A 13,534-nucleotide genomic window follows, 5' to 3' on the forward strand; every position below is an offset into this window, starting at 1 on the left:
TAAGGATTAACTATTCGTATCAATAAGTTTTACTTTTAGACAATATCATTTATACTTTATATATAATATAAAAGTCTACCTCTTATATATCCTAGGAAATTGATGACACTACATACACCGTCATATTATCTTCTATCATGATTTTTTCCTAGAAATTGACACAAATGAACGACTTGAGAATTACGGCACCTGTTACGATTTTAGCTTTCAAATTTTCAATTTTCCCTTTTTCATTAATATGATCCACTATTGCTCCATTGTATGACATCGTATATACCAAGTACAAGTTTGTGATGTATGGACTATTCAGAGTTGAATTAAGGTGGTTATGAAGTTTTCGTATTGGCAATAATTTTTCAAAGTTTGACAAAAAGCAATTAAAATATGCACGACGTTAAAAATGTCACCATCTCGAATTCTTTGATTTATTTGATAAATGTACATGTTTGTATGAACTCATTACCGAAATGATGTGGATATCTGAGATCTTCAGCTACCAGGATAGTTGTCTTATCTTTTACTTTTAGGATTTTGTACTATTCTTAATTGTAACATTTTGACTGAGTGGATTTAAATGGTGGGTAATGAATGCATAACTGGATATGCTACTATGTCAACGCGTCCTATTTTGCTGCTTTTTTATTTGAAATGATTCCTCAAGTATTGTTTACAACATTGTTTTGTCTTCTGAGTTGATATTTAGATTTCAACATAAGTCAACTACAACTGCCTATATCGATTTTTCAATTTGTTTAAGGTTTACTTGAATTCATGAGATTTGGTAAACTACGTATACTGTTACCAATAAGTGTAAGATGTTTTTGCATAAGAGTGGCGTTGGAGTATTCTGCAAAGTGTGTATGTGTGTGTATGGAGGGAATCTTTTCACAGTCACATGTTTTTTTATTGAAATGTTTCATATTCAATATTAATCTACAAATGTGAAGGGGGAGACCTAGTTCCCCAATTTTAAAACTGAAGGATAACTTTTCTAGGGACTTCAGCAATCAATCAAAAATAGGCCTCCGTGTTCATAACGAAGTAAACCAAAAATATCGAACTCCCTGGTAAATTCAAAAATAGAAAGAATAGAGGACGTGCATAAACACTGACAAAATCAATCGCAGTTGAAAACTGAACAAGTAAAAACAACTAGCCTGATTCGGTACATTCATTTTCTTGATAAATCGTTTACTTGTATGACCGACTTTCATATTGACAATTGGGATCAGCAACAGCGTTATGTAATAATACTTAGGAACGCGTAGTCAAAACTTTGTAAACATACGTTACAGATGAATCACAGAAATAAAAAAATATTCTAAAACATCCTTAAAATTAAACTAACAAAAAACGTCAAACAGACGTTGCTATAATTGATAGTAAGTTTAACAAAGACGCCAGCACAAAATGTTTTACTTTTTAATGATATGTTCATCAATATACATGTACATGTATGGTTTAAAATGTTCAATCAAATTATTGTATTCAATTTTCATGGTGTTATATTTGTTTGAAATGCATTGGAAATGAGGTACGCGATAATACACGTTGACTAGAATACTGAACAATAATATAATTACATACAGGCTGGCATCAATTTGCTCAATTTAATGCTAAAAAAGGAAAAGCCCTTAAGACCAGTGTCTATATTCATAAAGTACAAATAAATAAAGGATAATTGTTGGTTTGGAGGACAACAATTGTAATACAAGAGCTAAAGACATCAACTTTTTAGGTTTTATTAATGTCCATTTTTAAAACATGTAGAATGGTTAAAAAGGGACGTGTAGTATACCGAGAGGAATAGCTATCAAACGATTCAACAGCTTCAAAATTCTGTATTCATTTATAATCCACAACAGACAATTGACTAGGAAAAGATAGACATAGTTTATCTGCATCACACTGCATCACAACACTTTACCGAGTGTGACTATATTGATATTCAAAACAAATTTCGATAAAAACGATAGCTTGGGTTTCTTCCCTAAAAAGCATCACAAAAAAATGCTTAACAAATGCATGTTAATGAGGAAAACTTAATAATCTGACTATTCACATAATAGTATTAAAAGAATACTTCACAGTTTTGTTTATAACGTATTTAACATATCATGATGTTATAGTTAAAGCAGAATAACTTGGAGAGATGAACCTCTGTTTTATTGTCCAGCTACTGACACAGCTACAAAAATAATAACACCACCAATACCGCAACAAATGGTCACGAGGATAAGGATTCTAGCTATGTTAGCTGATTTTCTTGCTTCGTCGTACTTCATTTCACTTGACTGACTTTGAGACTGTGAATAAAGAAATAGAATCGATTAATTACAGCAATAATACATAAAAATGATAACCGAACTACAATTATATTGATTTATCAGAATACATTAATTTTTAACTTCCTCGACATTTCGATAACTTAACTGCAACTTTGTTAAAATATTTTGGATACATGCGGTAGTAAATTTATGGCTGCGATGTAAACATATTATATCTTCAGCATGCCAATGACAAATATACATTTTCCCGGGTTTGATTGGTAAAAAAACTACCTACTGAATAGCGGGTTATTTTTGCGGGTTTTAAATGTTCGCTTCTATAAGCTGATAGAAAAAAATCGCAAATTTAAAAGTTAACATACAATGGTATTCTATAAAAGTTTTGAAGTATTTTGAATACACTATTTAATGAAATTGGCGAAATTTTACATCCGCGAAAATAACCCGATATATGAAAGTTCATTATAACTAGTTCACGAGGAATAATAACACTTCACAATTTTTGAAATATTTGGTCACACATTTAAATGTTTATGTTCCACTTCAGAAGCTCTGGTTCTATTTGCTGTTTATATTTGTTTGACACAACTGATTGCATTGTATCATCTGGTATTGTCACATATTTTGTACTGAAATGTACGTTTTTGCATGGCCAATAATAGCCGGAAATCAAGGTTGGTTATCAGCCCTCGGGGCCGATATCGATATCAGCCCTCGAAATCCATATCAAGCCCCTGAGTTTAACTTCCGGTAACCTGTCAATCAAATGCTATTTGTAAACAAGTTGAACACAATGAATTTTTTTTTTAGAAAGTTACAAATGTGCTGTTGAAGAAAAAAGTAGAAATCAACAGTGAAAATCACAAAAGTTCCCGTAAAATTTTGACGTCATGAAGAATTTAGAAAATATATGACGCCACATTGGGATGAGTAGCGATATAGGATTCTTCCTAAGCAATTTTTAACATTTGTTATGTCACACTTTAAAGTCGTTTAATATTTGCAATTCTTAGAATTCATATATTTATTGTTAATTATTTCTGAAACTTTTCACAAAACGTTGTTAACCTACTGTGATACGAACTTTTTTACTCACAGACTCGTTAAATATCTTTCTGATTTTTGATGAAATACCAAACAAAATTTGGTGTAAGCTGGTTTTTTTCTCCTGCTTAAAAATATGTGATAAATAGATTAATACATGTCACTTTCCATATGGTCTATGGTAACAGCCCACGTCCCATATCAAGCCCTCGGGCTATAGCCCTCTGGCTTGATATGGGAGTCTAGGGCTGATACCAGGGCCATATGGAAAATGCCACGTAATAATCTATTATTATTGTATTGATATATTTGTTCAATTTTGTAAATGACCTTCCTTTTGAAAGGTACATCTGCATGCCACCCTATGCTAAATATAATGAATAAGTTATGGCTGTTGAAATATGCATTAAATTTTCAGATAAGTCCCTTCTCATTTGTTTACTAAATATAACATATGGTGCAATTTATTTGATATATAGTTAAACACAATTACATATTACCATAGATGCCGCAATAATCGCTGCAATACCTGTACACCAGCAACAAAAGAAACAGGTCAAAATCGCTGGTGTCATGTAGCTGTACGGAGCTGGGTTTATAAGTATTACTGGTGCAGCTTGTGTCTGACACACCTGTAAAATAATGATGAACATGAAGTTAATCAATCACAGAAAAATAGTACTTTCACTGCTTTTCATTAATATAGGTAGCTGTATTTAATAATCAGAGCATTAGGGTATACAGTTATCAAAGGTACCAGGATAATAATTTAATATGCGAGAAGCGCGTTTTGTCTACATAAGTCTCATCAGTGACGCTCAGATCAAAATAGTTATAAAGCCAAACAAGTACAAATTTGAAGATCATTGAGGACCCAAAATTCAAAAACGTTGTGCCAAATACGGCTAAGGTAACCGTATAGGACGGTGCCATGTGTATGAATTAACATACACTATCGTAACTGGGTCTTTTTTATTCAGAATCTGTGTAAGTGCAACGTCATGAACAATTATCGTAAATTATATATTTCTTGAAAAAATCTTTTACATAACGTTATCTTTAATTTATGAATCATAATACGCGCAAACATATGCATTTCAATTCATATTACCAACGTTTAATTGATTGCTCCCATTACATTTTCCAGTATTCAAAACAGTACTTACCACTACATTAGTAGTTGTTGTGTTCATTATTGGTGGCGTCATCTGGGGTTGCTGAGTATACTCATAACCACTTGAAGCGTCAGTAAATCCTCCTTTTGAAGGCTGTGCTTGTACAAAACCATGTGGGTTCTGTTGAACAAATTGATTAACATATTGTTGCCCCTGTTGTTCCAGTAGAGGCTGATTCGGGGGATAATATGGCGGAGGGGGGTCAGGAAAGCTCGCCATGCTTTCAGTACCTTTAAGATGTCCTGTAATTGACAAAAGTACAAAACATAGGAAAGATTATTTCATAAAAACAAAATATCTTAACCCAATTATTCGAACATGATTTTCATATCTACAAATATTGAATGATTTTGATGCGTTCGAGCGAGAAGAGGGATTAAGTCTGGAGCTTCAAGACAAAAAAAATTGAACAAAAATAGAACTGTTAGAAAAGGCAAAATGAATAAAAATATACTGAACGAACATTCTCCGATATTTCTGGAAACATCTAGTAGAGACATGACGTCATACGTATGTAAACATTCAAACTGTACAAAACATCTCATTTAAATGGATCTTTTTTAAATAAAAAAAAAATCAACGTGAAATATCGTTTCATATGGGTGTCAAGTAGGTTTTCTACAACTAGATTTCGGTGCTTTTAACAAATTCCTTCACTACTACCAAAGAACTTATCGTTATATTTGTATTAAACATTTGACAACAGAAGATTCAATTATTTTTGGAGTGTCGAATATTCTTTGGATTTTTTAAAGAAAGTATATGTTTCAATGGTCTATTGTTTCGATTGACAGTTTTGGCTTTTCCACTTTTTCAACTACACTCTCACACAATATTATCCAACATAAGTTTTACTTTCTAACTAAATAGTCGGTCGATACCTTTGGTTGCAAATTTATTTGCTGAAATTCATGTAATTTTTTTTTGTATTCTAATGTGAAAGATAAATATGCTAGGTATACATTCTGGAGGTTTGATGAGACAAAAAGCATTAAATGTTCTCCTTGACAATATTTATGTTCATTATTGCAATATATGTTATCGGCCGGTTATAGTTATTCTTATGGGCACCAAGTTTGCTCCTTTTAAAGAAGACCTTTGATCCTTTCCTGGTATGGTAAAACTCAGTAAAGAACCGTCTAAATTACGTTTAATTGATTAATTCAAAAACACTTGCCGTTATCTTGATGATGATTTGTCGATAAATAATCAAGAATTATTTTAATATACTGCTGAAATTTACCCAATATTTAGAAATGTCAGTATTACACTAGAAACTCAAAAAATTATGACAAAAGGGGTGATTGTCCTTTCCCTATAGCTGGGCAATTGTAAAATAAAATGACATTGCCTTCCGATGTTTATATATCCCAACGCGTTCGCTGTGATGGTGTCTGTAGTGATATTTTGGATTTCAATGAGCGTACGTTATCTATGTTTTACTCGTAAGTAACTTAGTCAGGAGTTTGGTTACTATACATTAATTTAGTTTTTCTAACTAAATTCTTCAATAGATACACATATTTTGTCTACTGTACCTGTAACACTTTTTAAACTGGATTAGCACATCTAAATTTTACGGTGATATATTAAACCTAGCCTAGAAATTTAAATGCGATCATTCTAAACTTATCAAAAGTAAAAAGTAACTTAATTATATCTTTTACAAGTTTTGTTTCAATTTCTTTTTCACTCATTTCATCGGAGATATTGCCATCGATAGAATGAACAGCTTGAAATTTCTATTTTTGCAATTCACTCAACTGGACATCAGTTGAGACAATTAAGAATCAGTTTTCTTTTTACTGTTGAATATTGTTATAGTCATGATATGTTTTAACAGTTTTGTTGCTTTGGGTGTTTACCATACTTTTTAGTGGTTGTCTTGATAGTGATCCCCTTGATTGTAACAGTGTTTTTTTGCTCTGTAGATAAATTTTAGATTATGTTGAAAAAAATGTTTAAGTGAAAGTAATCCTAAACCTTATCTGACATTTTATTTTAATGGATCACAGATGTTTTTTACCTTCCAAAATATAATCGAATCAAAATATCAACTATTAATTTGGTGAGTTCGAAGCACTGGTTTAAATTTACCTACATTAGAAACACCTAAACCCAAATATTTGAAGGATACATTGAGATAAGTGATATTAGTTAATAAAACAAAACCAGGACTTAAAAATCATATAGTTCATATAAGATCACATCTTGGCCTTCGGGAGTTTGAGTAAAAACTACGATGAACCATAAAACACAGGCTTTTGTCTCTTTGAAAAAATATCATATTATCTACCCTTTACGAGTGTATTTATGAATACAGTTGTCATTTCTATTCTCTTATTTTAGTTTAACTAAACATACCAGTCAACTAAACATACTTGTGATTCAATTCGTTAATTGTTCAATAGTGTCTGTATAAATTGATAAAACAGAATATAAAAGAATCTGGAAGGTGGTTATTAAGAAAACTTCGTCTTTTCATTGATTGTCGTTGATTAAGTCTGTCAAATTTGACTTCGTCAAAAGTTTTCATATTAATAAGGCTTGTTATCTTGTATGTATTGTTTGACATTGTTCGTGTTAGCGCAGCCTTTCATTTATGTTTTTACATTGTTAATCGCCGTAGAATTGTATAAAATTGTCTGCATCTCCTTTATATGAGTTTTGATGAATAGATACGTTGTTCCAGTGGCAATCATATCATATATTCTTATATTTTGTATTAAGAACAGTTAAACACAAGTGGGTACGTCCTTTCATTTAAGAACTAAGCTTGAAATATTTGACGTCATATACATATATCTGTTGGTTTGGAGAATTTAGTTTCCAAAGTGCGTGCAAAAATTCATTTTATTTTATTTTATTAATCTTGTATTCCAAACTGCAGATTTTTTTTGTAAAAATATTAAATAAAACCAAACTTGTATTGTTTAGGTTAAAACGCTCAAAATGTTAAATAGTATTCCTATTAGTATTCTAACAGCCTTCGTTGGTATCATAACCTCAGTAGAAAGTGCCTCAGCTCTGATATGATATTTAGCAACCCTTTGGGAGGTCTGTATTGAAAAATAAAATATTATGGAATATACTTTTCATATAGCTTCGGCAAAGTTGAACATAAGTTTGTCAATGTTATTCTTTCTTGGTCCCTTTAAGTCATTTAGCTTCTCACGCACTCAAGTGTGTATATTTCTTTGTGTTGAAATGTTTTGCTATGGTGTTAAAGATAAAGCTAGAACGTACTAAATGTTTACTATACATCTTAAGTAGCGATCAATAGTTATCAAAGGTACCAGAATTATAATTTAGTACGCCAGACGCGCGTTTCGACTACATAAGACTCATCAGTGACGCTCATATCAAAATATTTATAAAGCCAAACAAGTACAAAGTTGAAAAGCATTGACGATCTAAAATTCCGAAAAGTTGTGCCAAATACGGCTAAGGAAATCTATGCCTGGGATAAGAACATCCTTAGTTTTTCGTAAAATTCAATGTTTTGTAAACAGGAAATTTACAAAAATGACCACAGTATTGATATTCATGTCAACACCGAAATGTTGACTACTGGGCTGGTGATACCCTCGCGGACGAAACGTCCACCAGCAGTCTGGCGTACTAGAAAATAAACCTGGTACCTTTGATAACTATTATAGATAACAGCACGGCGGGTGTCTTACAAGAAGCAAGAACTGCTTATCCTTCACGAAAAAACTCAATATGTGTGGGGTTCGAGTGGTTCGTTGATGTGTTTACATTTTAGTTTTTTTTAATTATATGTTGGTTATTTGTGTCTCTATCGTTTTGACGTTTTCATTTTTATTCTCCGTCTTTTTGGCACTATGTGTATGAATATTATGTAATATAAGTGCCAATGAGACAATTCGCCATCCAAGCCATATCAATGTATTTAAAGTTAACAATAACAGCCAACAGGTCAAAGTACGGCCACCAACACGGAGCTTTGGCCCAGACCAAGCAGCAGGCTTTAGTTTTGACCCGAAAATGACTAGTGTTAAACAAATCAAACTGGTGAACTATACCTATGAACCAACTCAATAAACGACAAATACTGAACACAAGGCGCATGGTTAATGACCGGTGGATATACATGTACAGGGTTATAAATAGTTTCATCGACAAACGATATTGAAGTTGAATGCAATACCTCTCAATCAGCGTACTCAATTCGAACAAAGATAATGTGCACGAGTTTGTTAAGAATCGACCTGGACTTTGATAAGAAATCTATGTTAATGCTCGAAACAGTTTTAAAGGTCGCAATTTGACTTTGACTAAGACGCTCGTGTGATCACCAAAAATCGGCGCGGGAAATAAGCTCGATCACTTTTCCGGATGCAGGAATCGGCAATTATAAAAAAAAAACAATCGTTTGAAAAAAATGTGTGCGGGCGGGTCCGTCGAACAAGGAAATAAATTGGTGCGCCCTAATGTTGGGTAAATATTTGGGTTACAAAACCAATAATATTGCCAACATCTAACAAGTTCCAAAGCGTAGACATAGTTTATATAGAAATATGAACATATCGTCATCCATATCATCTTATATGGGTAAATATGCCATACTAATTAATAAAAGCAATATGCACTTCAGCTTTTGTCAAATCAGTAATTAGAAAAAAATTGTTTCTGCTATCAACATTTTCCCCGTCTATTTGAAAAGAATTTACAATGACACAATAACACAATGATGGGATGTATCAACGCAACGTCACATGTTACCTGCTATTCATTTTAAAGACACAAAAAATCAGAATGACGGTAAAAATCTAGTCCTCAACCGCAAATATTCAAACTTAAAGCAGTTGAGGGTCAGCGTGCCGATAGTACAATGACTGTCATACTATATCACTATCATGTGATTATGTTAGTTATAAATGTATACAATTGTACCATGTCATGATAAAGATTGTTGTTTCTGCAACTTTTATGTTTTATTTGTCAACAGTCCTTAATGTGATGTAGTTGCTCACCCTTACAAAATGTTTAGACCCTTTTGTTCGGTTATCTATAGTAAATCATGGAGTATATCAATACTAATGAAGGTAAATATGCCTTTCAAATAAAATAATGAGATAACAAAACAAAAATTGAACTTTTGTCATTTTAGAAATTGACAAGAATTCAATTTTTGTTTTGAATGTTTTCCACTTCTATTTTGAATACATTTTCTAAAAGATAGATTCATAGTTTTATGTCTCTTAATTACAAAAACAAAATTTGAAGTTTCAGGTGCATAACCATTCAAAAGAATTTGTCTGTATATATTGTTAAGCATTTGCAATACGATATCATTGAGATATCTTGAAAAAGGTCATCAGAAAGTATATATTATACTTCATTTTTTTATAAGGAAGATTTAATAGAATATGTTTACCTCAGCTGAATACAAATTTGCACGATATTGATGCACATCAGACAAACAAGAGAGATGCAATGATTAACAATCCATAAGTGTTCAAATAGCTATACGCAATTATTGTCACCGTATGTAAACAATATACTGTTCAAAGAATAATTGATCATCATACATGTGTGTATGCTAAATTCAAAATAAAATATAGATATTAATGAACATTTTAAATCATGTTGTTTTATTTTACGCATAATTGATTTGTTATCCCTAATCATTAGCTCAATCTTCAAATTAATGTAGCAAATGCGTGTTTTTAAAACGGTTGCTTGTTGTGACGTCCAATTTTCTTTAGGTCAAGAATGTGTCGACTTGTGGATTTTAAATTGTCCCTAGATATTAATTATTTTCTAACTTCTGTTCATAATTTTCTAATTTGAAGAGGCAAAATGTACTTTTATATAATTTATATATTAAAAGAGGGACGAAATATACCAGAGGGACAATCAAACTGAAAAATTAAAAACAAACTTAACATGCGTTGTGCCATCAGATACTAGGAAAATGATATAATGTATAGAAAAATAAAGGGAAAAATTTTCTTGGGAAAATGCCAATATTTTATACTCAAAAACACTGAAATGATAACGAGGACGATAAATTATTTGAACATGACACAAATACAGATTGAAATCATATCAAACTACAAATGGCGCTTCTTTAACAACATAGAATTTCATACCTTGGTAAATACCTTTTACTCTAGCTCGTGATTGCAGTATATATATATCTCACGTCAAAATCACTCTTCTAATATTAAATTTGGTAATCCATCGAAGGCCATTATTGTATATTATTGGACAACAAAGCTTTGTGATACACATATGATCGCACTATATACGTCGTACAGAACCATAAACAGATGCAGACGATGTCTATTGATTGGAATAAATTCAAGCAATGAAAAGACAGTTGCCATTAATACAAATATATTAATACTCCGTTAACATATATAAACTTCACGTTTGAACTAGTTGCTAATGTTTTCTAAATGGCTTGTTATATTTACATCTTTAAGATTTGAAAAACTTTAACCAAAGAGTGAATGTAATCTTTTCCGGCAAAATAAAAAAAATAATGAGTTCATTCATAAGTAAAATACGGAAAACAGGAATTTTATTTTTACAAAATTTACTTCTGGATACTTTTTTGTGATCATTAACATACTTCTGTCTAAGTTTGGTAGAAATCCAGCATAGTTTAAAAAATTGATATTAAATTTTACAAACATTTTCAGGTGGTAGACCTAGGTTAAGGCAAATAACTCTTAAAATCATCAGTACGTTTGTGTCAGCCATTTTCATAAATACATTCTAAGCTTCTAGGATACATTGATTATTTTCAATCTGTTTCAGGTAAATGCTTAAAATACATTAATAAAACTTGACTATTACAAACGCATCACTGAATTAAAGAGTTATCTCCCTGGACCAAGGTCTACCCCCTTAACCCGAGTTAAAGCATTACAAGCACTATTAGTTCATGTAGAATCCATAGTCTCTTTAGAAATGACCAAACAAATGATAGAGTTCATGTAAAAATGTGTTTACTTTAAATAAGTAGTATTAAACGATTATATCTAGATAATCATAAATGGAGACATCTAGATGTCTTTTGATATTAAGGTATAAAGTGTCTGCTTCCTTGAGGATTCATGACTTTTTTTCTCTTGTGTGTTACCATGATTTGTAACTTCTTGATAATGTTAATTGGTTAATGGGATATGATCATCAATATACTACTGTTGCTTAAATGTGTGCCAGAAAAACCGAAAAATGAAGACACAGATGTTTTTTTCCAAACACAAAAAGTTGATATTTTGAAGAGGGTGATAAAAAAAAGATTTCAAGGCTAAATGAATATATCATCGCTAGAACTACCAATTATCGTGCTTCTTTTGGTAAATGAAACTTTTCTGGAACTCATATTATAGTAATACTTTCAAACATAAAAGGTAAATTGAATTTTGAATTTTCTATCGAAGTTCCAAGTTCTTTGAATGGCATATATCTTCTTTTTTATTTCCCTGTGTGGCGATCTCTCCATTGCCTCGGTTTAGTTTATCATGACTATCTACATCTGTTTCCTATCTTCAGTTTTGTTTTCTTCTAATATTACTGTTTACAGTTTCTATTTATCTTTTTCCGTGTTCACCAAAATAACAAAACGTGAAGTTAACTCCTATAAGGAGCATTATTGTGATTTTCGAACAACTCACATAATTATATGTGGACCTTGTTTTGCTATTAAAAAGATTTAAACATTGTAGCCAAAAGTGTAAAAAAATGGGTAAAATAAATTAAGAACAAAAACTACAATAACAGTAATCTCATATAAAGTCTTCTCACGATTTTGGTCATGTTGACCTAATTTTCAGGGGCCCTTTATCGCTTGTTGTTCGGTGTGGGCTAAGGCTCTGTGTTGAAGGCCGTACATTGACCTATAATGGTTTATTTTTTTTAAATTGTTATTTGGATGGAGAGTTGTCGCATTGACACTCAAACCACATCTTCTTATATCCACTTGTAGCATATATATGCATCCTGTGCACTGAAATATCTAGGTTTTACTATCAGAAGTGAAAGATTAGACATCAATATTTCATATGTCAACCCTATGGAATTAGTTTGTAAGATAATACTAATTGTAAAGAACCAAATATACAACAAAGATTTAAAAAAAAAAGAATCACGCAACTGTTGATGTGTGGATCTGACATGTTACACAATGTATCTAGCTCATCAACTAGAATGTTTAAGAATGTTTAATGCATAGTTGGTTTAATATCGTTTTTTTATAAATAAAGGCAACAGTAGTATACCGCTGTTAAAAACTCATAAATCCATGATTTGAGCCATTACCCCCATAACCATCCCTTTGTCATGTTTGTAGTATGGAAACTTGTGGTATAATTTCAGGGAGATTTATACACTTAAACACAAGTTGTTGACTGGAAACTACAAACATGCTTATTTGGGCCCTTTTTTACCCTCTTTCCCCCTTGGAACAAGAACCCAAAAACTCAATTCCGTTATGGTAAAAATCCTTGTAGTATAATTTCAGAGAGATCTATACACTTAACCCGAGTTATTACCTGTAAATTAGAAAAAAATGCTTCTGTTTTGTGCCCAACTCCTAAATGTTTAGGGAGTTTAACCCCAAACTAAATCAAAGCCTTCCCTTCATTATATGGAACCTTATGGTACAATGTCAGAGATCCATACAGTTTTACATTAGTTATTGTTCTGAAACTACAAAAATGCTTGTTTTGGTCCTTTTTTGGCCCATAGTTCCTAGACTGTTTGTCCCCTAACTCTTAAAATAAATACCGACCTTCATGGTATGAACATTGTGGAACACTATCAGAGCAATTGAAATACTAATACACAACTTATTGTCCTGAAAATGGATAAATGCTTGTTTTGAGCTCCTAATTTCTAAACCCTTGAGATCATAACCCCGAAAAGCAATTCCAACCTTCCTTTGGCGGTTACAAACATTGTGGTAAAATCTTATTGATTTCTATTTACTTATACTTAAGTTATTATCCTGAAACCCTCAGTCTTCGGATGACGCTGACCATGTGATAC

General features: G+C 31.8%; 1 protein-coding gene across 1 annotated transcript; it reads right to left on the bottom strand.

Moving 5' to 3' along the window:
* Positions 1 to 1,517: 1,517 nt before the first annotated feature.
* Positions 1,518 to 4,748, bottom strand: LOC134683826 (uncharacterized). Its single transcript, XM_063543134.1, has 3 exons — positions 4,499 to 4,748; positions 3,833 to 3,964; positions 1,518 to 2,306 (listed from the first exon to the last, which is right to left on the bottom strand). Exons 1-3 carry the CDS (start codon positions 4,724 to 4,726, stop codon positions 2,166 to 2,168), a joined length of 501 nt encoding a protein of 166 aa, XP_063399204.1. The 5' UTR covers positions 4,727 to 4,748; the 3' UTR covers positions 1,518 to 2,165.
* Positions 4,749 to 13,534: the final 8,786 nt, after the last annotated feature.

This window comes from Mytilus trossulus, chromosome 9 (genome assembly GCF_036588685.1).
Source record: "Mytilus trossulus isolate FHL-02 chromosome 9, PNRI_Mtr1.1.1.hap1, whole genome shotgun sequence".
In the NCBI taxonomy this organism is placed as follows: Eukaryota; Metazoa; Mollusca; class Bivalvia; order Mytilida; family Mytilidae; genus Mytilus; species Mytilus trossulus.

What these genes read in the sequence shown, in the direction of transcription:
- LOC134683826 (XM_063543134.1), bottom strand. Translation starts at nt 4,726, where the DNA reads ATGGCGAGCTTTCCTGACCCCCCTCCGCCATATTATCCCCCGAATCAG. An exon ending in CAACAACTACTAATGTAGTG is followed by an intron (nt 3,965 to 4,498) that starts GTAAGTACTGTT and finishes ATTATTTTACAG; the next exon opens with GTGTGTCAGACACAAGCTGC. An exon ending in CGATTATTGCGGCATCTATG is followed by an intron (nt 2,307 to 3,832) that starts GTAATATGTAAT and finishes CTTTATTCACAG; the next exon opens with TCTCAAAGTCAGTCAAGTGA.